This window comes from Miniopterus schreibersii, assembly GCF_964146895.1.
Source record: "Miniopterus schreibersii genome assembly, chromosome: 16".
Lineage (NCBI taxonomy): Eukaryota > Metazoa > Chordata > Mammalia > Chiroptera > Miniopteridae > Miniopterus > Miniopterus schreibersii.
This window is the reverse complement of record NC_138116.1, coordinates 774,973-802,327: the sequence shown is the minus strand read 5'-3', so window position 1 is coordinate 802,327 and position 27,355 is coordinate 774,973. Positions and strand designations below refer to the sequence as shown.

General features: G+C 50.1%; 1 protein-coding gene across 2 annotated transcripts in view; it reads right to left on the bottom strand.

Annotated features, from left to right (window-relative positions):
• The window catches only part of NPLOC4 (NPL4 homolog, ubiquitin recognition factor), a 36,214-nt gene that overhangs the window by 7,608 nt on the left and 1,251 nt on the right, over window positions 1-27,355 (bottom strand). The window contains exons 2-13 of one of the 2 annotated variants that reach the window (XM_081162596.1): window positions 25,532-25,612; window positions 21,239-21,351; window positions 17,405-17,581; window positions 16,075-16,123; window positions 15,300-15,394; window positions 13,432-13,555; window positions 12,497-12,676; window positions 9,226-9,312; window positions 7,308-7,379; window positions 6,906-7,032; window positions 5,802-5,962; window positions 1,765-1,836 (exon numbers count right to left, since the gene is read on the bottom strand). In XM_081162596.1, coding sequence (XP_081018722.1) covers window positions 1,765-1,836; window positions 5,802-5,962; window positions 6,906-7,032; window positions 7,308-7,379; window positions 9,226-9,312; window positions 12,497-12,676; window positions 13,432-13,555; window positions 15,300-15,394; window positions 16,075-16,123; window positions 17,405-17,581; window positions 21,239-21,351; window positions 25,532-25,612 — 1,338 coding nt within the window. Of the gene's footprint in view, window positions 1-1,764; window positions 1,837-5,801; window positions 5,963-6,905; window positions 7,033-7,307; window positions 7,380-9,225; window positions 9,313-12,496; window positions 12,677-13,431; window positions 13,556-15,299; window positions 15,395-16,074; window positions 16,124-17,404; window positions 17,582-21,238; window positions 21,352-25,531; window positions 25,613-27,355 lie in introns of those variants that run through there. The other variant, XM_081162595.1, reaches the window with a different exon arrangement.

Genomic DNA, 27,355 nt, shown 5'->3' with positions numbered 1-27,355 from the left:
GCAGCCTACGGGCTAGACTCATGGCAACGCCTCGGATCCTCTGGGGCTTTTCTAAAAGGTGAAGCTTTTGTTCTGCTCTGTGTTCCACATCAGTGAAGGTGGTGACTGGCTGGGACTGTGCCTGACTGACCAGACCATGCAGGCATCATGGCAGAAGGTGTGGACCTGAGTGACAGGGCCACATCCCAGCTGTGTGGCCTGTCGGCCATGGAGCTTAGGCCTCTGCTCGTTGGCCAGATAAGGATGACCCGGGTGCCTGCACCTCCTAAGGCTGCTCTAAGGATTAAATGCTCAGACACGTAAAGCCCTCAGAATGGTCACATGCACAGGTCTCAGTCTCAGCCACTGTCACGGTTCTAGAAGATGGCAGGGCTGTCCGTGCTGCTGAGACAAAGCCTGTGGGCAACTCAGTCCCTCCCACTGAGAAGGCAGGTCCGGCAGGGGACCAGCACAACAGAACACCTGCTAGTGAGCAAATGTGGAACTAGGAGAAGTGCTTGTCAGACTTGCAGTTGTCCCTGGAGAGCTCAGCACCAACCTGGGGCGCCCAGGGGAGGGGACACAGGCCGTCAAGCACCTCATCCTGTGCTTGAAACATCTCCCTACCCAGCCTGTCTCTGGGTCGACTAGCTGATGCCCTGGTACCTCCAGAAAACCTCCACAGGAGCCCAGGAACATAGCTCATGCTGCCTAAAACGGCTGCCCGGTCACAAAGTTTGAGGATAACAGATGGCCCTGGTCAGGCTGTGAGGCTGTGAGGCCGTGGGCCTGGGGCAGGGTGAGGAGCTGAGCACACCTGTCTGGGCCCTGCTGCTAGGGGCTGCTCCAACTCCTTCCACAGAAACAGGCGGCTGGGGAATCACAGCAACAGTGTTCCCTTGTCAACCAAATACAACCACAACAATGCACGAGGGCAGGAACGAGGCTCCTTCATAAACGGGAAGGGGTGGGAGGCCTGGGAGAGCAGCCTTAGAAAGCTGGCTTTAAATCACAAGCCTCCTCCTAAGTGTGTGTTCCACCCATCTGTCTGCATCTTAATTGCACTCCAGGTAGTCTAGAAACAGATGCCTTTACAGCCTAGGTAATCAATATGTTCTCGGGAACTGTCAATTGGATGGAGCATCGACGGCTTGGCTCCTGGGAACCCGCTGCTCCAAATGCAAAGCCATTTTACAGCCTGTGTCACATGCTCGTCCTGAGTTCAGTGCAACCCAAACAGGTCCTGGCAGGCGGCAGGCAGGGCACAAGTAGCTCCCGCCCCCTGAACGGAGCGCTGATTGCTGCAAACTGTCGGGCTCTCGTCCTGTAGCATCACCGCCTTGGTCTGCAGCCAGAGAGGAGCTGAGAAGATGCCCTGGAGCCAGGTGCTTTCTGGGCTCCTGGGGTTCTACCCAGGAAACGACACTGCCCCTCACGTAAAGATAGTGACGGCTGTGTCCCTTGAGGACTGACCCAGCAGAGGGTCACCATGAGCCCAGCTGTGGCACCAGCTATGGCCAGGGCAGCACCTGTACACGCCACGGGGGAACCAGTTGTGGTCCTTGGTGGCACTTTAGTTTGGGAGAAGTTAACACCTAAGTTGTTTTTAAGGCGAAAAAACTAAAAGAAAAAGCCCCTAAAACTGTGAGCATTTCCGGGATACAAGGAGACTGACCACTCTGACACTTGGGTGCCTGTCCTTTGCTGACATAGGGCAACTGTCCACCACCCGGCAGTGCCGCCTCCACCGCGCCGTGAGCCCAGGCGGGGACAACACCCACTTACATCTATGATGAGATACTCCACGGGCAGAGGGCGGGCCAGCTGGGTGATCTCATTGCCAAACTTGTCTATGTCCTGAAATGGAAAGCAAAGGTGAGTGGAGGTTTGCTGACCAGTGACGTTCCTCCTTTCACGTGTGCCTCTCACCTTTCACATTGACAATTCTTGCTGAGGTGCAGGACAGTGGGAAGGAAAATGTGCCCTTTTTTGCAAGACCCCACCTTCCATCACTTCCTGGAGCTCTTTATGATGCCTCACATGGGAAATAGCAGAGCTCTCAGCTGAGGGGAGTCTCCACAGGGAGTCAGGGCCCCGGCAGCCCGGGGCTACACCTGTGCCCTCTCCTCCTCTACAAGCTCTTGGTCTCAGGCCTGAATGCTAATCCTTAACGATCTTACACCTCTGAAACCCCGACTGTATGGAACTCAATACTTGTACATTACTAAAAAATGCGCACACAAACGAGCCCACAGTCACAAATACAGACACGGAAACCCCTCCACCAATCTGTCAACGTCGACACTTGTTTTGCTTTGTCAGATGCACAGAACATAAAGTTTAATTATGGGTAAAAACGGCCAGCATATGTTCATTAATCATAAAGTGACAATTAAACCTGATTTATGTCAAACATGCTGTGTTCAAACAGAGCTCTAGAAATAAATTCATGAGAGCTGATGCTTTTCATTAAAGATTCTGCAGGAGGGGTTACATTTTCTATCTAAATCATCACTTAACATTATATAAATCACCCATGGAGTAATATATAAATTATGCGTCTGTAATTTCCAATTACGGGTCTTACACAAAGTTTACATCTATTAGAGCTCTCGGACCTGTGCGGATGCCGAGCAGATCGCCCTGTGGCGTGAGGGTGGTGCATGGCTGCCCCAGCACCTCCATACCTTCCTGGGACACAGAGCCACCCCTAACTCAGACCAAGCCCACTGCCCCCACCTGGCCTTGCTCCTTGTGCTTAAAAATGGAAACTTCTCGCTGTAACACATCTCAAGTTTATCCACACCTTCCTCACCTTCTCTTCACAACTACAGACCTGCCAACAAGAACCTGTCCCTCTGAGCTCCCAGAAAGTGGGCTAAGCCCATCTAAACTTATCTGTGTACGTGGGAGCATCGCAAGCCATCAAAGGACATCTTCCTGCAACAATGCACAGCTCTGTCTGGCTGTCTGCGTCCTGTGGGGCTGAATGGCTCACCGGTCCACCTGGGAAGGACTCATCCGAACCTCCAGGAGATGGCTGCCCTGTGCTGGTTTCTGCGGGGGTCAGGCTGGGCCCAGGTTTCCTTGGCTGACCGGCCTCGACAGGGGCAGCCCAGGACGGGAGCCTACTGAGGGGGTCCTGGGGCCCCAGAAGCGGATGTTTCTCGATGGAGGAGACATGGCAGGAGGCAGGAGGCAAGAATCAAATCCAATCAAACTAAATCACCATTTCCGAAAATACACGCTTGCCCCCACAAGAAATAACCTGCAACAACTCACACGTAACGAGCCCGTCTGGAACTCACCTTCAGATCTAATTAAGCTCTAATATGCAGAACATGTCCCAGCACCTGCTCGCTTGCGTCTCCCTCCAGAGAGGTTTCCTGTTAAATGCCCTTCTCTCCTCTCCCTGTGCCGTGCTATTCGCTTTCACATTTAACTAGCCCACTGTGCCTCTCTGCTCCCCAAGAAGATAAAGGTGCTGCATCCCCCTCTCTTCCCTAGGGAACAGAGGTTATCCCCTCCCCACCCCGCCTTCCCTGTAGTGAGTGGTTTGCCAGCCAGTCCCGAGCCCTGTGCACTACTTTCACTTGAGTCAGCAAGTGCTGGTGCAGTCGCTGAGGGAAAACGTCTTAATTCTAAGTTTGGCAGCTGCCAAAGTGTCAGCAGTTTTATCTCCACCTTGAGCAAGATGCCGGGGGAGTCAGAAATTGAGGTCCCCCCTGACTCACTACCTGCCATGTGCCACGTCTGGAAACAGCGGCGCCAGCACCGAGACAGCAGAGGAGTCCAGGCCTCCATCTGTGGGAGTGGAAGGTACACGGGCCTGGTGCCAGGCAGCAGCAAACACTACTGGCTGGTGGCACCACCCTGCTCTGGAGAAGGCCAATGAAATCCTGACTATACTGCTTTTCTCTTTAAGAACTGACAAGAAGGTAACAAGTGACGTGAGCAGCTCATCTGCAACTTCACAGGACAAAGAAGGAAAGGTCTCACAGCCATTCCTTCCTTACAAAACCCTGCAGCATATCCTGCTCCCCAGCACGGTTAACCCTGCCCGAGGCCCACAGGACGGAAGGGTTACGTCCATGTCTGCTTCCTCAGTCTCCAGTCCTCCAGGCTACAAACCACACTCCAGCTACTCCCACTAACGGGCAGGTAACAACTGATGGAAAATAGCAGCCTGACCAAGGAAGTAACACAGGTTCCACAGCCATGTGTAAGAAACACACAAGACATGGAAATAAAGCAGATTTCCGACCTGGGAAAGGATAGTACAAAAACAAAACAAAACAAAACCTACAGCAAGTTTATAGTTCATGATGAAATCCCGAAAGCGCTTCCTTCACAGTTAAACCAGGAACAGAGTGTGGACGCTGGATGCTGTTTGGAAGCCCTGGCCAGCACACCGAGCCAACATGGACAGGGAGACAGAATATGCTGTGTGTGTGGGAAGCCTGAAACAACCCGCGTGTAAATTAGAGGGAGAGTAACAATAACATTGCTCAATACAAAAAAGTACTAGTTTCAAACAGCAAGTTTAAAAACATGCTTTTAAAAGGTGCTACTTAAAACCTGTAGAAACTACCACGCACCTGGGAACAACCCTCAGACAAGGGGCTGTGCAGTATATCGAAGGTACTAACCAGCTGACCTCAATATTGGGAGATGACCCGGAGTCCTCTGGGTGCCCAGTCAAATGACAGGAGCCCTTTCAAGGCTGCGCTGGCATTAGAAACAGACGCTCCAGAGGGCTGGGTGCCAGGAAGCTCAGTGCGGCTACCACCTCCCACCTCAGATGAAACAGTCGAGACCTACACTCGACTGCGGCCTAGACCAGGGGCAGAGAATACAGCCGGGCTCTGCCCAGACTCCAGAGTATGCAGCTGTCAGGTGAGACCCAGGTGTTGTGCTACAACCACCCAGTTTGCAGCCACGTTAGGGCAGCAACAGAAAATGAACACAGAAAATGAACACGAACACCACCATCAACCCACAGACCCAAGCTCAACAAACCCCAAACACAGGACACACATGCCAGGGCACCAGCACATCATGAACAAATTGCTAAAATCCATGCTATGGGAGGAAGGGTCAGCAGAGGGAAGAGTCGCATTGTGCACACGAGGGTGACAGTGACCGCCCGGGGAAACACTGCGAGTCAGGTGACTATGGAGCAAACCTTCAACCTACAGTCTTCACACAGTGAAACTCTGCAGACATAAAAGCCACCCCACACTATAAGAAAGATGACATCCTGCAGGTACAGGCAGTCCCAGGTGGACTCCAAGTCACCCGGAGTGGGGACCACGCAGGTGCCTCAATCATGACCAGGGACAAGTCCCAAGCTGAGGATGAGACTGTGTCTCTGGCCTGCATGTCCAACCCGGACACCCCTTCTCAATAAAAACAGTTTCACAGCTTTCGTAAGAAAGAGACTTTGGAGGGACACTTATATGTCTGAAGTGTCAGCTGAGAGCACGGGACCTTCAGGAGGCCTCGGCACTGACCACACAGCTCTATCCTTCACTCCTGCGAGGCCCTTACACACATCCCCATTTTTAGAAATCGAGATTGTCTGTGTTGCATGGTTTGACCTGGTGTTCTATACCCCAGACGTGGCGAGGTTAGGTCTACTCCGGTCACAGGCCTGACAGGCCCGGAAATGCTATGGAACACCTCATCAACAGCTGACACTGAGCCACCACGCTGACCAACGGCCCATGTGGCCAGAAAGCACCAGAACCAGTCGCAGCACAGCAGGCCCGTGTCCACATGTCCTCCGTCCACGCGAAGCCCCCGCACTGTGGTGTTTTTACCTTATAAAACACATCAGGCACGTACTGCTCACTGCTGGACTCCTTGACATAGCCGAGCTCGGGGGCGTCCTTGCAGGGCAGCAGGCACTCATCCCGGACCAGCGCCATGCACTGATTGGACACTTGGTACCCTTCAAAGTGGACCTGGTTGTCGGGACCACCTGCAAGAGAGAGACCTTCTGTGAGCATCCACTTGAGGACGTTCAGAACAAGACCGTATCTGCTCCTCCTCACTTCAGACCAACAGAGCAGACAAACTGATAGAGCTTGTTTGTACCCAAGAACTCAAAAACATTCCATAGCAACTTTACAAGGGGCTTGAGCATGGGGCCTTGAATGCAGGGCATGGAGACACCACAGTGGCACCTCAAAGAGGCTCCACCAAGGGCACACTCTCAGAATCGGCAAACTGGACTAGTAAACATTCTCCAACATCTGCCCAAACTTGGCTGAGTCAAATACTGGCCATTGGTTTTTAACAACAGACAGAGCCCGGTGAGCCAGTAAGTTTTCGTTCCAGTGGACAGGGGTGGGTCCATCTGGAGGCAGGAGAGGTACGCAGTGGAAGGGAGAAGAGCAGGACAGAAGCCATTTTCAGTGAAATTGTGACAGCGCTTGCATCACAGGTACACCGGTCTCTACCTTGGAGAGACCTGCATGGCCGCCATACTCCAGAGCTGTGGGCACCACCAGAGCAGCTAATACGTTCAGGATTTTTACCACAAACCAAAAAGACGACTCGATGTCTCACAGGCCCATTAAGAAAATCTAGTGTATCCTGGCTGGCGTGGCTCAGTGGTTGAGCACCAACCTAGGGATCCAGGAGGTTGCAGTTCGATTCCCGGTGAGGGCACATGCCCAGGTTGTGGGCTCTTCGACCCCCAGTAGGGGGTGTGCAGGGGGCAGCGGACCAATGACTCTCATCATTGATGTTTCTATCTCTCTCCCTCTCCCTTCCTCTCTCTGAAATCAATAAAGACATATTAAAAAAAAATAAAAATGTAAAGAAAATCCGCTGTAACTAAGTTAAAGATGAAAAGCTACCGAATGAGGAACAAAACATGGACAACTAGTGTCATTCACGATGTAAGGTCTTTGGTGTACCTGTGGCCACCGCAGTCACGAACTTGGAGCCAAAGTGCCCATCGGGGGAGAGCCGGCACATGTTGGGGTGCTTGTTCTGGAAGTCCCCTGCCGTGATGCACTCTTCCGCACTCAGGAAGTAGGTGTCCTGAGGAGAGAGCTGGGTCAAAACATGCTTCCACACTCCTCTAGGGAACATCAAGAACTAAACTACCACACGTCAGAAACTAGGGTGAACCAATGCCCACAGTGCCTGACCATCAGGAACCCTCATGTAAAACCACATGTAACTAGTAAGGCAGAAGCACTACGCCTGTAAAGGTCAGGTGGGCTTGCTCCACGAGAAAGAATCAACAGACCAGCTTAATTTATTGACACTGTGTGTAACCCAGCTGCAGGTCAGCGAGTGTGCCGCCCCCTCACCTTATTCCGACTGTATCGGACTGTACCCTTTCGAGTGTCTTCTGAAACGAGGTCTGTAAATATCCAGCCGACCTGCATAACAAAGGAAAGTGCCTTCTGAGTCTCTCCCTGAGTAGGTGATGCTTTTTGGCCTCTGCACAGAGGGCTTACAAACATCTCGGTGAGCCTCCCGAGCAGCCAGGCCACACCAGGCTTCCAAACTCGGCTCAGTGCAAGGAGGCCACCCTCCTGGTGCTGCCAGGTCAAAAGGAGCAGAACTCACTGGTCCATCACCCAAGTCCATGCCCAGCACTGTGCCAAGTGTTGGGAACCCCACAGTCAACAAAATGAAAACTGTCAATGAGAACAGAGCCTGCACTGCCAAGAGGAAGCACATAAAGGTGCCGTAACTCAGGTGCTGGGTAAGAACAGACTCCCTGGAGCAGCCAGGACAGGAGGAGGAGGACCACCATGGGAATGTGCCCAGCTGCTCCTCTGAGCCCCACTGCAGGCTGAAGGAAGCACCTGAGGGTACAGGGCACCTGAGGGCAAAACTCCCAGTGCCAGGGCTCCCTCAGGCCAGTCTCCAAGCTCGGGACAGGGGCGGCCTCCACAGTGTGTCCTGCTGCAGTGATGGCATCTGTCTACATGCTCCCTGACCCCTGGCCCTCCCATGCCCACGCCTCCAGCCGTCCTGAAGCAGACCCTGGCTGGGAGGCCTACGAGCAGGCTGGGATCCAGCATACACCCACTTATGTTCCTGGAGAAGGGATTTGGCACCCAGGACACTCACCCGCACAGCTCTGACACAGAACTCCTCAAAGCCATCCCTGCACACGTGACCAGGCAAATCGAGACTTTTGTTTTCCTTTAAAAATGCCCAAATGAATGGAAAACACGAGGAGGACGGCAATGGAGAAAGTGAGGCTTAAGGACAAGTGCTGGTAAGTGGTAAGCAGTAAGCAGAGTAGGCCCAACCTCAGCCTGAGGTGAGCAGGATATGGAAGCAGTGTTTAGGAAAAAGGCATTTAGGTAACTTCAAATCCTGTCATAATCATGATAATCACGAACTGTATGTGCTTACGACAGACACAGGTCAGAACACTGCGCCAAGAGAAACTTCCAGAACTGAAACAGGAATAGGGCCCTAAGTGGAGATGCTGACCCACTGGAAACAACGGGACATTTTCCCTCACATCAGTGAAGTGACTTCACACTAACGCTCCCAAGTCAGAAAGCAAATTCCCAGTGTCTCCCAGTTGCATGCTGGAGGAACTGACTTTCACTGCCTAAACTGACTGGGAAGCAAAGGATAAACCTGCATGGCTACTAGGAGTGAGCTTTCTAAGACATGTTCAGACTCCCAGCCTAACATGTATCTGTAGAAACCCATCTTTAAAGCTCCAGGAAGCTCTACCAAGGACGTGATGATAAACTAGACCCACAGACTCAACAAAGAGGCTCTGCCCCGTCCTCCGAGGGCCGGGGAAATTGGGAGGCACATGTGCTCTGACGCTTACGCTATAAGCAGGAATTCAGTGAGGCTGCAGAGGAAACACCTGCTCCAGCCACGAGCATACGTGAGCACTGTGGACGGGCCTCGGCTCGAGGCAGCCAAGGAGCACGAAGGAGAGCTCACACCCGAGGGTGTGCACAGCGGGGAGGGCAGGGGTACAGGCTGGCAGGACAGGGTCTGGCTCCGCTGCTTCCCCCTTGAGCAGGAAGTGTGGCTGGCAGATTTAATTGTAACAGCCCTGCGCTGGGATCGTTTGTTTCACGCTCAGGGAAATGTTCTCATTTTACTCTAAATCAGAGAAACACAAAGCCATCGGCACCCAATAAACACAAGTGAGGCTGTAGAACCATGACCTGCACTTGGCCACAAGCAGCTGAGCTCAGTCCCAGACGATGCCCCCCAGCCCGGGCCCAAGGCCAGTACCTTCCTCAGGCCGAGTTTGGCAGCGATTTCATCCACCACCTCAGCTTTTGGGTCTTCAAGAAGCTCCAAGCTGTTCTGTGTCCCAATCTGGCGGCATCAAAGGGAGAGACGGATTTAGAGAAGTGGGCGCAGAAAAGCATACCGCTCACAGCTCCACTTCTGACTCCAGTCACAAGGAGCACTGGGCTCCCCCGGCCCAAGGAGAGTGACAGCAGCAGCGAGAGCTCAAGGCCACCAGGCCAACCTGTTCCGGGCTCGCCCCTTCTCAGGCTGTCGTGCTTCAGTCAAGGCCCGGAACAGGGAGACATGATGTGCAGGCTGTGGACACCACAGCCCCGCTAGCAGCACGTGGGGGCTGGGGGACTAAGGAGGGCTCTGTACACGGTTTCTTAAGGTTCTTTCTTGGGAAAAGAAGTTAGTTTCAAAGTGCCCTTGGATAAACAGTTTCACTCTAAACAGGTGTGGCAAGATCAGACAGGATGAGAGCTGTAAGGTAACATTTGTTCTCAGAATACACCTCAGGAAAACCTGTGCAGCACCTGCAGAGACAGCACTAAGCTTCCAAGACAAGGTCCCGAGTGAGACAGCGACAGACCTGCACGCCCTCAGCAAAGACGCTGCCTAGAATCGGTAAACTGCTGGCCAGTGGGCAGAGCGCTCAGCTCGGAGCAGTAGGTGGGCTCAGGCTCTGGCTGGCTCACATACAGCCTAACTGGCCATTGACCTGCAGAGGGTGATGTTTGGGCAACCTTTAATCCGCACTGAAATGCAGGTTGTGGGTCATCAGTAACAAGTGTGGTGCCGAGCACAAGCCCAAACCACAGAACCGGGACAGTGAAGGGAAGCCCACACCGAAGTCCCTCACTGGATCTGTAAGTCAGTCACATTCTGACAAACCACAGAACTGCTTGTTGCTGGTATCACCCACCTGGAGATCGTTAATACCTTCCCGGCAGAGGTCAGATCACACACTTAGGAAAACCCTGCGGATCTCGTTTCATGACGTGGCAGCAGGAGCTTCAACTTCTAATGAGCTAGAGATTTTCAGTGGCCACCTGGTCCAACCTCCAGGACCCCCAAACTGGGGCCTCTGATAACACTGCTCGTAGTCTGGGTGCCAGAGGTTTCTGTTCCCATTTTTTGCTCAACTATACTCGTAAAAGAACTCTGGAACTCTTCATGAACAAGTCTCCCTAACACTGAACTGGAGCACCTCGTGCCTCCCTGGGAGCCTCCTGATCCAAGCACATGCAGGGCCGAGGGCGGGATACCAGGCTCTGTCTGGTGGGGTCTCTGCTGCCACCTAGTGTCTCCTTTTAAGTGAACCACACAAAGGCACGGTCAAGCACTTCATCTACAGCTCTCAGTAAATACTGCAAATGCCAAGGGGAGGGGGGCAGACTACACTCAAAATCAGTGCAAATGCAGCCGGGGGGATACTGGCACTTGTGCCACAGCACAGACCTGCAGGCCAGCCAGTGGCCATGTGCTGCAGTTTCACACCCTGGTCCTGGCGTGCTCTCTACAACACGGCCTGGAGACAGAGGTGTGCCGCGCAGAGCAGGCCCGCAGACACGAAGGCAGGGGACAGCGTGAGTACTTGTGTGTGCCTGCTTATATTAAAAAGTCAGACTTCAGAGGCCTAGACTAGAGATGCGCAGGTGGCACAACTTGCAGGGGAAGAGAGGAGACAGGAGGAGGGTACCTTGTTTGTAGGTCTGGCTTCAGAAATGTGCAATTTCCCCCAAACATATAGCAAAGTCACCAGAATTTTACAGAGAACACTGTATACCAGTACCTCGCTCAGCCACTAATGCTGACTGCGCCCCATCATCCCGCCAGCCACCCCCAGTCCATCTTGGTTTTGTGGCACCTCAGGGTAAGCTGCAGTTGTGTGCACACTGTTACCTGGAACTCGTGTCCTGAGCACATAAAGCCATCCCCTCAACACTCAAAACAAAAGATGACAAGAGAGCATAGACTGGAACAGGTTGGTGGCATCACCATACAGAGAGGACCTCCCAAGTAACTTTACTTTTCTTTGTAATTTTAATTTATTATTATTTTTAAATTCTCACCCAAGGACATGCTTATTGAATTTATTTATTTATTTATTAAACATATCTTTATTGACTTCAAAGAGGAAAGGAGGGGGAGAGAGAGAGATAGAAACATCAATGATGAGATTCATTGATCGGCTGCCTAACCCGCAACCTGGGCATGTGCCCTGACTGGGAATCGAACCCCGATCTCCTGGATCCTAGGTCGATGCTCAACTGCTGAGCCATGCCCAGGCGGGCGCTTATTGAATTTAGAGAGAGGAGAAATCGGGGGGGAAAGGGAGAGGGGGAGAGGGAGAGAGAGAGAGAGAGAGAAAGTAACATTGATGTGAGAAAGAAACATCAGTTTCCTTTCTGTACACATGCCAACTGGGGATTGAACCTGCAAACCTAGGTATGTGCCCTGACTAGGAACTGAACGTACAACTTTTCAGTGTACAAGGTGACATTCCAACTGAGCCACACTGGTCAGGGCTCAAGTAACTTTAAAACACAGTAACAGCCCTGGTCGCTGTGGCTCAGTTGGGTATCATCCCATGTACCAAAAGATTGCTGGTTTGATTCCCGGTCAGGGCAGATGCCTGGGCTGTGGCTCAATCCCCCATATGGGGAGTGAAGGAGGCAACCAATCGACGTTTCTCTCTCACATTAATGTTTCTCTCTAAAAATGAATTTTTAAAAATCTTAAAAAACAAACATAGTAAGAGATATACCCTAAGGGCCCTCCCCCTCCCACCAAAAAATCCTCCCCATTTTCAGTCCCACACAGCGGCAATCCTGGCACTATGTCCTCAGCCGGCTGTGTGTGGGGCTCAGGGTAAAGACCTGCGTGACCTGTGACTCTGCCTCCATCATTCCTGGAAGAGGTGACTGCAGCCGGGAAGGACATACCACACGGATCACAGAAGAGAGGGAGTGACTGTGGGACACTCTGGGGGCAGCTGACAGGAGTGGACTACAGATGGCAGGTGAGATAAAAGCACTGAATCAACAGAATTTACCGAGGTTGGTAAATGTATTTGTTACGTAAGAGAATATCCTCCTTCTTTGGAAACACGCACTGAAGTATTTCGGAACCGTGATCTTACTCTCCAGTGATTCAGAAAATAAGGATCGCGCACACGTGTGTGTGTAAACAGACGGACGGACACACCGACTGTGCAAAGGATGAAAGAAAAGCAGGTACATCTGAAAGGGCACCGCAGACCCACCTGAGGAGGTTCGTAGATGGCAGCCACCTCGGCCCGGACGCCCAGAGGAATGTCCCTGTGCTCCGTGTACCGTCCATACAAGTACCCGAAGTGCTGGCTTCCCGTCTTCCTCCAGAAGTCAAGGAAGCGGTCAGCAACTGTGTGGTTCTCAAACATGATATTGTCCACATGCCTGTATTTCTGTAGAGTCAACAACAGCGGGCTAAACAAAAACATCCTTCAAAAACAAACGGCCGTTCTTAAGTTAAACTTATTGGGTGACAATAGTTAATAAAACTACATAGGTAAAAATAAACAGCTTTACCCGGCTCTTAACACACACGCCTTTTAAAAATGTGCTCTGCGCTTAGCACCACCTCAGATTCTAGTGGGCAGGTAGGTGGGGTAGAGGTGGGGTTCCTCAATAAATTAATTCAAAATAATCTTACTGGGATTTCACCTAGAATGGAGCTTTTCAAACTCTCTAGAGGAAAGATTAGTTCTCAGAAAGAAAGAAAAGGACAGAGATGGAGGGAGGAGAGAAGGGAGAGGAAGAAAGGTTCCCAAGCAGCCCAGGAGGCCTCAGGATCCTGAGGAGCAAACGGGAGCATGGGGTGACTGTTCTCAGGGGGCAGGGCCACAGAGCAGGAAAAGCCAGAACAACACATGCAATTTCCCTGGTTCCTCTCCTGTTCCAGACTAGCTCCCTTCTTAACCTGGCTTGGACAGGTGCCCTGAGCTGGGTGCAGGACAGAGCTTCACAAGTTTCCAGACACAATTTCTTAAAAGGCAAAGTCACAAGCACTGAGCATTTTAAACAGGCACCAGGAAAATTATGCCTCCACACAAGGTGGGGAAACAAAAAACCGAGGCCCCGCCCCTGCTCGCAAGAGCTTCAGATCTCAAAAGGCACATCTCAGTGCGATTCCACAGAAGGGTCCACCTGAGCCTCTCACCTGTCTGTTCAGTGTGATGGCGCTGGGCTGGCACTTCGTGCAGATACCATTGGGCCACGGGAGGTGTCCCTCGCACCCTGACTTAATCTTGCAACTGATGTTCTCCAGGGCAACAAACTTCCCCCTGAACAAGAGGCGACTTAATTAGACATGACAACATGAAAAGCCTGGCAGAAGACTGGGAATTCAGATGCCTCATACTCTGAGCAGAGCTCTACGGAGCAAAGCAGGTGCAGGAGCAGCAGGAGGAAGTCTGAGCTCTCCCGGTGGAGCCCCGCCTGTCTGGTGCTCTCAGACTATAGGGCACACAACCCTTCTCCCACATACACCACCCTAACTTCCAATGTCTACCACTAACACAATGATTTTCAAAACACTGTCGAGCCATGGCCAGTGTGGCTCAGTCGGTGGAAGGTTCGATTTCCGGTGAGGGCATGTGCCGATTGTGGGCTCGATCCCCAGCAGGGGGCGTACAGGAGGCAGCCAATTGATATTTCTCTCTCTCCCTCCCTCTCTCTCTAAAACCCATTTAAAAAAAATCTTAAAAATATATATATATATATACTGTTGACTATCTACTGACCTAACCTGTGCCCCTGAAGGGAAATGCTGCCCTTTTCAAGTTTCATTAATTTATCAGCACCACTCACACTATGAGACTCATACTTAAGACAGCTATAAAAAATTATTATTTATGGGAAAAACCTGATTGGGAGATGGAACAAAGATATCTTCACTCTGCTTCTGGCAAAAATAAAAAACTGTGGTTAGAAGACTGCCCGTAAAGAAGCACTGGCCCCATTCTGAACTTGGGGTGAGCTCTCTGCCAGTTTCCAGTTCACAAAACAGTCCAAACATGCGATCTTGTCTCCATCAGCCACTGGCTGCTGTTGGGGGCATGCAGGAGCGATGGCTGCCACCATGTCTGTCTGCAGGTTGGTGACAGCTACAAACGTGCCCCTGCCAAGTCCACAGTCCTGGACCCAGACAGAAGAAAGGCTGACACAGTCATCCCCCAATCCATAAAGTTCCATAGCTTATCCACTGACAGGCAAGAATGAGTTTCTGGTGGGATTTTTTCTCCTGGCCTAACTTCTTTGAAAGTCATTTTAGGATTTCAGCAGGTTGTCAGAGAAAAACTACAGTCAGGCCCACATGACATCCCTCACACAGTGTTGCTGACTTGGGTTCAGCCACCTTCTCTTGCTGCACTGGCAGGAATTATAAAATTGTGGTAGGAAGTCTATCACTTTCTGGGTAGGTGAGCACATAGTCAACAGAAGGGGTCACACAGGCAAGTATTTGACATGGTTTAAAAGAAATCAAATGGTCAAAGCTTGCCATTTCTGGCCACTGTCTGGCCTGCACTCCTCCACCCATGCCCCCTGGCTGAGCCTACAGATGGCCCAGCTTAGACAGTGCCACTGCTCCAGTCCTACTGGGCTGCTCCACCCCAGGTCCAGGTAGGGGCTGACCGAGGGTCCGACATTGCCATGAGGTGGTTCTGTTTTTCCAAAAAGCTGAGGAAAAGCTTAAGATGCCAGACACACTGGCCACCATCACGCCTTAGCTCATCCACCTTCACGCACCACACACTCAGGTGAGGTCAGGAGGTCCCTGGGGGCCTCCAGTGGCATCACCAACCTGGCATCTGCCCAATACCCTGGCTCCGTGGACAACAGCAGGCCGTTGGATTTTCCACCCACCCATTTCTTTTCCATAATCGGGCAAAGTCCATGGATTCAAGTGCTTTGGGCCCAGGCCCCAATCTCTGCTTTTCTCATTCACATGCCCAGTGGCTTTAAGCAACAATGCCTAGCAGACACACAAAACAAACTCTGAGGGCTGGCCGCACTTGAGTCACTTACTTGTCAGCCCCTCCAGTCAGCTTTCGGATGTAGGCATGGAAGGACATGTGCTTCACAGGCGGCTCGAGATGGTTCAGGTAGTCCTCATCAAATGGCTGCCAAGATACAGTCAGACCAGTCACACACCCACTGTGGCTAAAAGGCCCGTGGGCAGCTGAGCCTGGTGCAGCAGGGAGGACCAGGCCACAGAGGGCAAGGAGGAGCACGGCTGGCTCTCACTATCACTCTAGGCCAGAATAGACCTTTTCTTTGGGCACCAACTATCTTTTCAAGATGAAAAACGGAAAATGAACATTAACTATAAAATGTTTTAAGTCAAGTAAATATCGGGAAAATTTTGCAAAAAAAGTGTCACAAGATGAAGCAAGAGAAGTCTCATGGAGAAAATTGGGTTGGCCTCCTGCTGTAAATTCAGGGTTAGCCAGTACCAGTCAGCATTATTATGGTAACTCTCAATCTCACCAGACAAATCAGCAGAGGAGGCGTGAGAAGCAGGGCAAAGTAAATCAAAACAACCATGAGCACGAAACTGCCAGGCCCAGCTTTGTGTCACGTTTTAAAGGATTGTCCAGGGAGCCCACAATAAATAGGGCCCCTTTATCACAAACGCCTGAGCCATTCATAATCCACCCAGAAGGTCAGTGCCATAAATAAGGGCTCGCTTCCTTGTAGCCTGCACTCGAGGCAGTAACAGATGAGCTCTCTGAACCATCAGGGCAAGGGCAGGGTCAGGGAAGTACTTAGCCACTGGGAAGCAGGACTTATCCAGACTCACCTCCAGAGGAACACAGTGCACGCACTTCCCCAGCGGCCCGTGTCGGCATCTGAGAAGAGCATGGCAGAGAAACAATGCAATTAGCACGCCTGTTCTCCTACTGCTGCCTCCTGGAGCTTCGAATGCTTAAAAAGTACATCAGACTTAATAAAGTGAAGTTATTTTAGATGGTACCCAGTGAATGTTTTTAATAGTTCTGTTAATTTTGATGTGTATTAGAAAAAATATGACCAGCACCTCAAACCTGTGATTTCATGGACATTAACTGCTTAAAGTGACACTAACCAAAAATAAAAGTGAGTGGATTTAAGGTCATTGAAAAACAAATATTGCCCGGCCAGGTGTGGCTCAGCGGTTGAGTGTCGGCCTAGGATCCAGGCGATCAGGGTTCGATTCCCGGTCAGGGCACATGCCCGGTTGTGGGCTTGATCAATGACTCTCTCCTCATTGATGTTTCTCTCTCTCTCTCCCTCTCCTTTCCTCTCTCTGAAATCAATAAAGATATATTTATAAAAAAATAAAACAGCCTGCAGCTAAGTCAACATTTAAAAAAAAACACAAATGTTAAGCAAATACTAAGGAAGGTAGTCCATGGATATGGGGAAAACCCTGACAGTGGTAGGTAAATAACCCGGGTTTGGAAAACACCCACGTCACACACATTTTGGGGAAAAGCCTACAGAGGACGCCTGGCTCTGTGGGTTTCAGTCACTTTGGTCAGAAGCCTCAGAAGCTCTGCACATGCGATGGGACAGTGCAGATGAGCTCAGGGGAGGAGGGCAGAGATGGCTGGTGGGAAAGCTGAGTGGTCCCTCCCAGCTCAACTGGAACCCTTTCTAAACAGGCTCAGGCTCTCAGATGCCCGTGAGCTCTACATTTCTGAGTAGACAGCTGATATCCCCTAACAGGCAAGGCTCTGCAGCTCGGAGGACAGGTCGGTATGCACATGCACCCTCTAAAAGGCTGCTAATGAAGCTCAAAGGCACAGGTGGGGAGCCAGCACTGGAAACCAGTGCCCGGCACACGTTCTAAAGCCCCCTCTACCATGGAGCAGTCAAGTCTCTCTAGGGCACATCAGGGTAAAGACTAGGTTTAATGATCCTCCTTCTTTCAAATCTTAGTTCCAAACACCTGAAAACTCTCTAGTCCACGTGGAATACACCCAAAGATTCAAACAATGAGAAAGGTTACAAATAATGCAGTGAAACCTAATCAGAAAACAGGTGGTCAAACTGCAGACTCAGGCTCTTCATCTGACCCTCGCTACAAGGACACTCTATAAACAGTTCCCGACTGAGTCCTGAAGCCAGCAGGCTGGCCCAGCACTCACAGCTGTGGGTCGCGGCTCCGGTAAATCTTCCCGTCCTGTTTGCTCAGGTACTGGTCAATCTCATCTTCTACCACGTTGGGAGCACCGAAGGCCTTCAACCCCAGTGCGGCTGATGTCTCCATCTCAGATGAGGGCCCAGCAATGCTCGAGGGAAACAGGAACAGCAAATCGCCATGCCTGTTAAATGACAAACGTCAGGTGAGGCCCATCGCCCTTCTAGAACCTGAGCTGCACAGATCCACTTGGATGCAAGAATCTCTGGCATCTGCAAAAAGCAAACACCAACCACCCTGAAAGCCTAAACAATGAGGTTTCCACTTTTAAAAGCCCAGAACTCTCTTCTCCGATCTCTCTTCTGCTCCTAACTCTATGAAGGTCGGCAACAGGGTCTCTGGAACTGCACCTTCTTTCACAACCGGGTTTCAGCACATATGAGCACGCCCACAGACCTATCTGGTTTTGCACAGATGAAGACACAGTTGACCCTGGGACAACACGGGGGCTGGGTGCCAACCTTATATAAGATGGCTCAGATCAATGCAGTCAGCCCTCCACACCTGCAGATTTCCAACTGCAGACTGAAAATACTGTTTTCAATACTGGTTGGACCTATGCATTTATTAGAAAATATTCACGTATAAGTGGATCCACACGCTCACCCGCATTGTTCAAGGGTAAGCTGTACAGTCACAACATGGACTGCGTGTGCAGGCAGCTTCTCCCTCTCATTCTCTGCTTGGCTCCCACTTTCCTTCATTTACTCCTTAGCCCCTATTCAGAGCCCCTACATCCCATCTGCCTTGGACACATCCTTCTATTTCTTTCTCTACATTCCTGCACCCATACCCCACATGTATGCGTATGTCACTGCTGGACAAATATGAGATTCTTAAAACATACTGTTTATACTTCCTTTTCTCATGCAACACCACCTCACAAAATCCACCCAAACACAGTCTCGTCTAATCGTCACTTCTGATGGCTGCACGATGCTCCCCAGTGAAGCCATCCCAGGATTCATTCTGCGGCTCCCACACTGGTGGGCCCACGCCTCTGTGGCTCCTGCCACCAGGAACACCACAGAAGGAAATGCCCCAAGACAAGCAGCCACAGCTTTCCTTCATCAGGGCGCTGGCCCTGGTGGATGGAGGATTTGTTTGTTTTTTAAAGTTGCTGACGTTCTGCTTTCAAAAAGGCTGCCAGAATTCACAGTTCCAACGGCAGCATTTGGTTTTCTATCACTTCCTGGGTAAATTGTGTTCCTCCCTTGATCAGCCTCGCACTGCTGGCAAAATGCAGGACCTTACTCACAGTAAACTCTACAACTGGAGGCTACATAGCATGTGCCACCCCGGGCAGCTCACAGCAGCACTCAGCCATGTGACCAGAGACGGTCTGCAGCACTCGGCCCAGCACTGTCCCCACAGAAGCACTGCAGCTCCGCCACTGGGTAAAGGTTCAGCAGCTGCCAGCCAGATGCACGGGACAGGAGACAGGGGCAGGGCTCAGCTGTCGGCACACAGCACGACCGGAGGTGGGGCTGTAGCTACTCTGACATCTGTTCTCCCCTCTTTTCCTTCCATCACTTCAGGGCCATAAAATTGCCAAACTATAAGGAGAGGCTTCTATTTATAGCAGGGATCAGATATTCCCAAGCACCCTCAGCTATGGAACGCTGCACTTAGCTGTCACGTCAGTTTTAACAAATATTTGCTAAAATGCACTGTTGAGAGCTAAAGAAAGTGAGGAATCCCCAAGGGTCCAAAACTCCAGGAGTAGTTCAAACAAGAGCAGCAGGAGCACAGCTCAGAGCTGCCCTCTGGAAGCTCGTCACAGGGACCTTTGGAGCTGACGAGGCCCAGAGCCTGCCCACCCAGAGCGGGCTGCCAAGCTTGAAACTACACAAAGCCAAATGACTAAGGATGTCTCAACAGCAGGGAAAACCCAAGGAGGAATCCTGTCTGCCTCCACCGTCTATGTAACAGGAAAGTCACCTCTAAAGCCTGAAGACAAAAACTGTCTCAAAAGGGGAGCCAGGTCCATAGCACTCCCTCGTACCAACAGAAGCAAACGAAAGCCCTCTCTGTAGAAAAGGAATCAAACAGTATTTAAAAGTGAAAATGTAACCACTGAAATAATAAAGAGAATGGGGAGAGGTAAATTTAGAGATAACCACCATGAGTTTTCCAGAGCTGAGCTGCAGACACAGAAAACATAACCTATATTAAGTAGGATTAAACAAATGACAAACCAGGAACCCACACCTGGTCAGGCCAAAGGAAACTGGAGGACTCAAAGAGGGCAGGAGACTTCAAAAACGGCCAGAGAAGAAAAGGTCACTACAATGAAGTAGACAGAACCACACAGAGCCCAAGGAGTAAGGACACGGTGGAACAGTCAGGTGACTCGGCAGTGACCGCACGGAGACCGCAGGTTCAGATCCGTACTGGCCAGTAGGCATCATGACTATTGCAGGAAAGCTACACACACTCCAGGAAATTCAGAAGGACAACCACTCCCAGCGCCTTGGGAGGGCTGTGCTGCCCCACACCTCTGGCCTGGTATTGGTGTGACCACACTCATTTGTTGGTTTGGTCTCGCGGTGTGTCGTTTGGCAGCCTCCCTTCTTGTCTGCAGCTATCAGAGTAGTTCTTACAGACAGAGCAGTCAATTCAGTGCTTATCACATGCAGGCACCGTGCAACCAGGCAAAGGTGAGCAGCACCCAGCAGGCCAGGGTGGTAAGGCCCAGGGAGGGTGAGTGACTGTCCCAGGCACACAGCCAGTAAGTAGGTGGCGGAGTGAGAATCCAAACCCACATGTAACACTCCTGAGAAGTGATTTGCAGAGGCAAAGACCCTTTCCCAGCTGGGAGGAAAGGTGAACTGTCCACACTGGACACGGACACAAACCACAACAAAAGGCTCTATCTAAAGGCTTTTGCAGCAGGTGCCCAACAAATATCAGTTGAAGAACAAATCAACGCTATAATGGCAAATTTTTTTTCCTGGACATAATTTGTAAACCCTGAAATGATCACACAAATGGCCCAAACTGCCTATTACTCTGGTCAATGGGCACACAGTCAGCTGCCAGCAGAGCCCAGCCCAATACTCAGGCAAGGGCGGCCACGCTGCCTGCAGACTGGCCGGGGAGCTGCTATCTCAGGAACTGAACCCATGTGAAGGGTCCTGCCCACTGAGTTGTGATCATGTGCCAACTATTTAGAAGGAGCTGGCATACTTCCGTAAAGGGCCCAACAGTAAATAACTCCTTTCGGCTTTGCAGACTGCAATCTGTCACCACTCAGCTCCACCCCTGGAGGGAAAACACATGAACTACAGAAGCAGGTGGGGCTGCAGCAAGAGGGCTCTGCACCCTGAAATCCCCTCCTGACACATCAAATCAGCTCCAAGGCACCCTGAGAGGTCCTGTCAGCAAGAAATGGAAGATGGGCAATGGGCCCAACTGCTGGCCCTCCTACCTGCCCACCATGCAGGTCCCGAGGCAGAACCCTGCTCAGAGCTCCATTCAAGGTCCTTAACCTGCAGGGGAGCAGCTGAGGGTACAGCTGCACACGTGGCCTGAGACCGTAACTTAGTGCTAAGTGACACACGTCTTGGAATTCTGCAAGTCAATCAAACCAGCTCACCAATAACTAGATCGTGTGACTGTTAACACCTGGGGAAAATACGGTGGGTCCCCTGCACTGCAGTTGGTGAAGAGACTGTAATAAGAGGGGCTTGAGGAGCAACCAGGTGTGAACCAAGCAGCCTCCGTAGACAACTGGTGTCACCCACCATCCTCCCCACTTCTCCTCCCTGGGGGCACTTACTTGATTTTCAGCAGGTTGAGGGACTTATTGGATGATGCTGTTATCTCTCCAGTCTTGTTTCTATTGATGTAAACCGAGAAACCATTATTCTGGAAGCCAAACTCCTTTGCAACCTGAAACAAGGCCCAAACAACAGAGATTTAGTCAGATATTTAAGTATCACTGCTGACTGCAGGTACCTCAGGTGTCACTAGAGCACTCACTCAGTTTCTCTCATTACTTTCTCTTGTGAGGAAGTTAGCACTGCCGACGTAGATGTCAAGCAAAATGAAGAAAGTGGCCAAAAAGAAGCAAAGCTCTGTGAACACAAAGACTGGGTGACACATTTAAGAGTCTGAAGCCAGAGTCATGGCCCTGTCTGGAGGTTTGACCTCTACTGTTGAAATCAACTGTAAAAGCCAATCCCAATCTTGACCCTGACAGAAGAATGAAGTGTCGAAAGACATCTGTACATGAGTAACGAACACCTGCTGGATCACGCACAGTCAACCAGCGCACAGCAGCAGTCCTGCTAGCTGGCTCCACTCCGGTGCTCAGAACCCCAAATAAAAACAGACAAGGTTCCTGCCATCAAGGGTCTGACCATCAAACAAGGGAGACAAAGTCAACAAAGATGAAACCACAGGCCGACAAAAGCCCCAGGGCAGGAAAGGAAGAGAGATGCCCGGGAGAGGCCACTCTGGATGAGAGAACAGAGGAGGCCTCTTTGAGGAGCCCATGTGAGCAGAGGCCTGAAGGACAGTGAGCCTGTCACGTGCAGAGCTGGGAAGGGACAACAAAGCAGGAGGACCATGTACATGGACTGGAGGAAATGCTGCAACTGAAAAATACAGTAACTAAAATGGAAACTCACTGATGGGCTTGTCAGCAGAAGGGAGATGACAGAAGTAAGAGTCATTAACCTAAAAATAGGTCAATAGGCAGGATCTCTGAAGACAGAGACCTGAAAGAAAAATGAACAGCCCGAGGAAACCCGGGACAACATCAAATGATCCTCAGGAGAAGAGAGTAAGAACAAAACTGGAAAATATTGGAAAGAAAATGGCTGAAAACCTCAAATTTGATGAAAAACAGAGAGAGTAACAAACCCAGGGAGTTCAGCAAACCTAAAATAAAATAAAAGAGAAAGCAGTCCCTAGGCACATTGTGGTCACACCACTGAACCAAGCATCATGGGGACCAGAAGATGACGGAGTGATACCTTTCAAGCGCCGAGGGGAAATCAAGCCTGTCAGCTTGGAATTCTGTCGCTGGTGAAAATGCTCTCAATCAGCAGGGTGAAAGGAAAATGACTTTAGGTCAACCACACCCAAGGGAGTCATGGCCAACAGGCTCAACTGCAGTAAGAGCTCGTGGACAGTCTTCAGGCTGCACAACGGACCAGACAGAAACTCAGACCCAAAGGAAACACTGGAGAAACAAGCCAGGCAGAGGCAGGAAACCAACAGAGAGCTGCCAGCAGAATCCTGACCGGGACGACACAGGTCAGGAACAAGACCAGGGAGCAGCTGTGTCCCTGAGTGCTGGACACTCCCTTCAACCATACCCTCTCCTACCTGTTTCTTTTCACCTACAAGTAATTTATCCTTTCATATGGAATTACCGATAGAACCTAGTATTTATTTACTCTAAGGGAAAAGAGTTGACTTAATAACTAACTCTACGTACTAACCTATTTTCTACTGATTTAAAAAATGGATTAAAACTAACTCCACCTTGTCATTCTGAAAGTGATAAGAAATGATCTCTAAGACAAAGTTGAGATTTTATATCAGATGTACTATAATATTTGATACCATGTGTTTTTTTCCCAAACCAAAAGTGCCATCAGGAAAATAAGACCGTGATGAATTTGTATCCCCAAGTGCAAAAAAATCAGGACTCAGGACTAAAAATAATGGCTTTAATTTCACTCCTCCTTGAAACTGCTTAGATATAAACTGAAATTAACTAAGTGTGGCATTTCACCAGTTCCACAAAAACTGTGCTTTTCCTGTGGACAAAACACTGCAAATTACCACCAAGAATGAGGAATCTTCCACAGGATGGTTCAGCTGTACAAACGTTAAATACTCCTAGATGTAAAGCCACGTCCAAAACGGGGCAAGGGTGTCCTGCAGCCAGCCTCTAAGTGAAGGTGACTGTGCAACGACCATGCGACTGGAGCGTCATGCTCTGTCAGGACTGATGCAGCTGCATCTCAAATGTGACAACCAGCGATAGCCCCCACATATGCTGATCCCACTGGGGAGATGCAGGAATGTGTGTATTTTTCTACAGTACTCCTGAGAAAAATCACTGCTTCTGTGAACTTCACGAGTTCTGCCTGTGAAGACACCGAAATCTAACGTAAGGCACTGGGCATTTCAACAGAATCTCAGCAGAACCTCACAAGAGCACCATTAAAATCGTAAACACTTTATATCCACATCTGGGGTCATCCTGATGTGATGCTGTAATAAAGCCAAAAACATGGTATGAATTGAAAGTACTACAGATATTTACCACTGAACGTAACAAAAGAGAATACGCAGCATGACTCCATTTAAGTTAAACTCAGAAACAGCAAAACTAAGATTTAGAGTTCAGGAATGCATGCTGAAGTGGTGGCACACAGGAGGGGGCAATTCCCACAGGGTCAGGAGAGGGGCAACAGGGTACAGGAGCTCGGAAGGCTGCCCAACAGCTTCCAGAGCACAGGCACCACCCCCACTGTGACCTGGGCCTTTGCTTCATCATCACTTGGCTGCCCCTATTTTTCAGGGACTCCTTAGTATGTATTTTATTTCATAGTTAAAAAAAAGCTTCCAAGTATTAAAAGAAGAGACTGTGTCACACGCTGCTGAGAGACCAATTAAGACAGGTCAGAACCGCCCACGAGAAAGAACAGGTAGGACCTGGCGTGACTCAATAGGGGCTGTTTCAGGGGAGCGACAGCAGAAGGCAGCCAGGGCATAGGCAAGCGGGGAGGCCAGAGGAACCTGTCCTGGGGTCACAGCTGATGACTCAGAGAGGGAACTTGAGTGAGAAGCAACAGATGGTCTCAAAGGAAATAGTGACTACGATGCTGTGAGGAATCTGCAAGGTACACGATGTCATCACACTTGCAACTTCCTTACAGGGCACAATGCCACATATTAAACAAAGATCGAGGCCACCAAGTATGGGGACAGCGAGCTGGAGCCAGCAATGTTCACAGTGGACCACACACTTGACAGGCAGGTTTGTGAGGACAGGAAGGCCATTTCAAACCCACTTACAGGGCTTTGTATACACATGTACAGCCAAATTATTCATTTTTAAAAGTGAGTATAATCCTACTAATAGAAGATACCTGGAGTAGACAGATTCATAGAGAAAGAAGGCAGGATGGTAGTTACCAGGAGGTGGGGGAGGGAAGGGAAAATTAGTGTTTAACTGGGACAGGGTTTCAGATTTGCAAACTGACAAGTTCTGGAGATGAATGGTGGTGATGGCTGCATAATATGAAGGTACTTAATGCTCTCCCTTTCCCTTCCTCTCGCTGAAATCAATAAAAGTATATTTTTTAAAAAAAGATCAGACTATACAATACCTGAGGTTCCCTCTGACTCTAACAGTCTATGACCCAACAATTTGTTTATGAAAAATGAAAAACATTATTTTATCATTACAAAGGTATCATCTGCTTGCAACAAATTCAAATAATACAAAATGCATAAGTAGAGGTTGGAAACTACTTTCTGTAAAGGGCCAACAGTAAATATTTGACTCTGTCACAACTACTCAACTCGGTCACTGGATATCAAAAGCAGCAAGACAATACATTACTCAGGAACTATGGCTGTGTCCCAATAAAACTTTATTTGCAAAACTAGGAGACCAGCCCATGAGTCAGTTTACTGTTTTCTCTTCACTGCAGCCTCTCCTCCCAGGTTGTGCTCTCCTCATCACAGTCTGCGCTAACACGACAGCTCTACACGGCGTTCATGTCTTAAGAACAAAGCAGGATCATTCTACACGTTTTTAACAATTCCCCTTAGCCAGACAATCTGAGGTTTTCTCTCTCATAAACACTACTCCTGTGAAACCCTTTTGCACTTCCTTTGGGACCTGGTCCTACAGCTGTAAGCTGTGCCAGCTGTGACACAATCTGATCCCTTATCAGTCCAACCAATCACAACAGGAAAAAGCAATGTGACTGACTGACCCCTGGGGTGGGTGGGACCAGGAAAGTAGAGAAGGCAGAGAAGGGAAGGGAGTCACAGTGGAGGGCTGAGATCCTGAAAGGTAAACAGCCAAAGTCCCAAGTACCTTTTTCAGAAATGTTGCAGCTGTCTCCCTCTTTGTCGCGGTGATCCGCTTCACCCCATCTGGGGACTGCACACGGATTATCTGTTGGAAGTGAAACAAGACGGTTACTACAGACTAGGAAGGCCCGGCCGTCACTGAGAGGAACATGCTTCCCCTGCAGTGCCCACCAGTGTTCCCAGGCGATGAAGCACGGGGGTGCGGCCCGTCATATTCCGGAGGACGCCCTGAGTGCTACCCTGATTCTCAACTCTTACCATTTCAGCCAGAAAAACATAACTTCAGTCTTTAGCCATCATTTATAAAGAATATATCTGAAACACTGATATTTTGCTCTTCAGATTCACACACAAAAAAGGGGGGGGAACCCCACCATGAATCATGAATGACTGGGTTCCTCAAAAAAAAAAAAAAAAAAAACACCAAACTTGGTTCCAGGATCTATACACACACGTTAGGCTGATTTAAAAGAACCACAGGAAATCTAACTTGTCATTTCCTTTATTTATTTACTTAATTATTTTCTTGGGGTGGTGGGGCAGGGCTGTCATTGGTAAAACTTAGTTGGACGACTACTGGACAAAGAGCGTCCCTTCTCCAGGACCTGATTTTATGTTGATCAAAGCCCTCCTGAAGGTGAGTGGTTACGCCTGGAAACTTCGAGGGGAGGAGGCAGCACGCCCTGCAGCCGACAGGTGATGCCCCAACCACCCTGGGAAGGGCGGGGAGCAGGAATATGCCAGAAAGTACTCCTGTGGTAGTTTCCCCTCAAAACCACTGCCCTGTGCACTGTCACGGATAAAAGACACTACACGGATAAAAGACGTCACAAGCCGTTGTTTTAAACAAAGGTTTTCACTGACACACGACAAAAATGCCACAAGGACTTTCAATCTACTATCTGCTTTTATCAAACAAAGGAAGACTCATCCAGTTTTATCCAGAACAGCCTGACTGTCCTCCCCATTTCTATTAGCTTTCACTGGCCTGAAAAGGTGTTGCCCAGACTGTTCTCAATTTCTAAGGTTTTGTTTTGAATTATCCTTATGAAATCCCAATTGTTAAGAGCATAAAGCATTTTCTACCTTTTTGCTCCTTCCCTACAATCTGTGTAAAGTGCAAACACGGGGGCTTTTGGCTTTTGACCCCGAGCCCCCTCCGCTCTGATTCGACACCTAGGGAAACATTCTGGGCATTGGCTAACTCCTTCCCTGTCTCTGTCTCTGAAACGTCTCCAACACTGAGGCGCGCTCAGAGTGAGGAGCTGTCTCTCTGTGGCCTCTCCTTTGACACCTCAGGTGGGAACAAGAGCCTGACACTCCAGGAGGAGCCAAAGGTTTGAAGTGTAAGAAGTCCTTCTACCTGACCGGCTACAGCAGGGCACGGTGGCCCTGGTTTCCAAGCTAAGCCTAGTGTTTAACTTGTACTGAGGGGAGCTCTGGCTTGGCTTCTAACACAGGCTACAAAATAAAATACACAACAAGGGCCGGCCGGTGTGACTCAGCGGTTGAGCACTGACCTCTGAAGCAGGAGGTCAGGGTTTGACTCCCGGTGGGGGCACATACCCGGGTTTCAGGCTCGATCCCCAGTAGGGGGCGTGCAAGAGGCAGCCGGGCAATGACTCTCTCTCATCAGTGATGTTTCTACCTCTCTATCCCTCCCCCTTCCTCTCTCAGAAAAAAAAAAAAAAAAAATACACACAAGGGACAGGCCCGGCAACAGGGACACACAGCCTCTCGGTAACTTAGGTTTCCCTATCTATAAGAAAACGAGCTCAGGAAACTTCTTGGGGAAGTCTAAGAATTGGTGAGATGAAAATCAGTTACA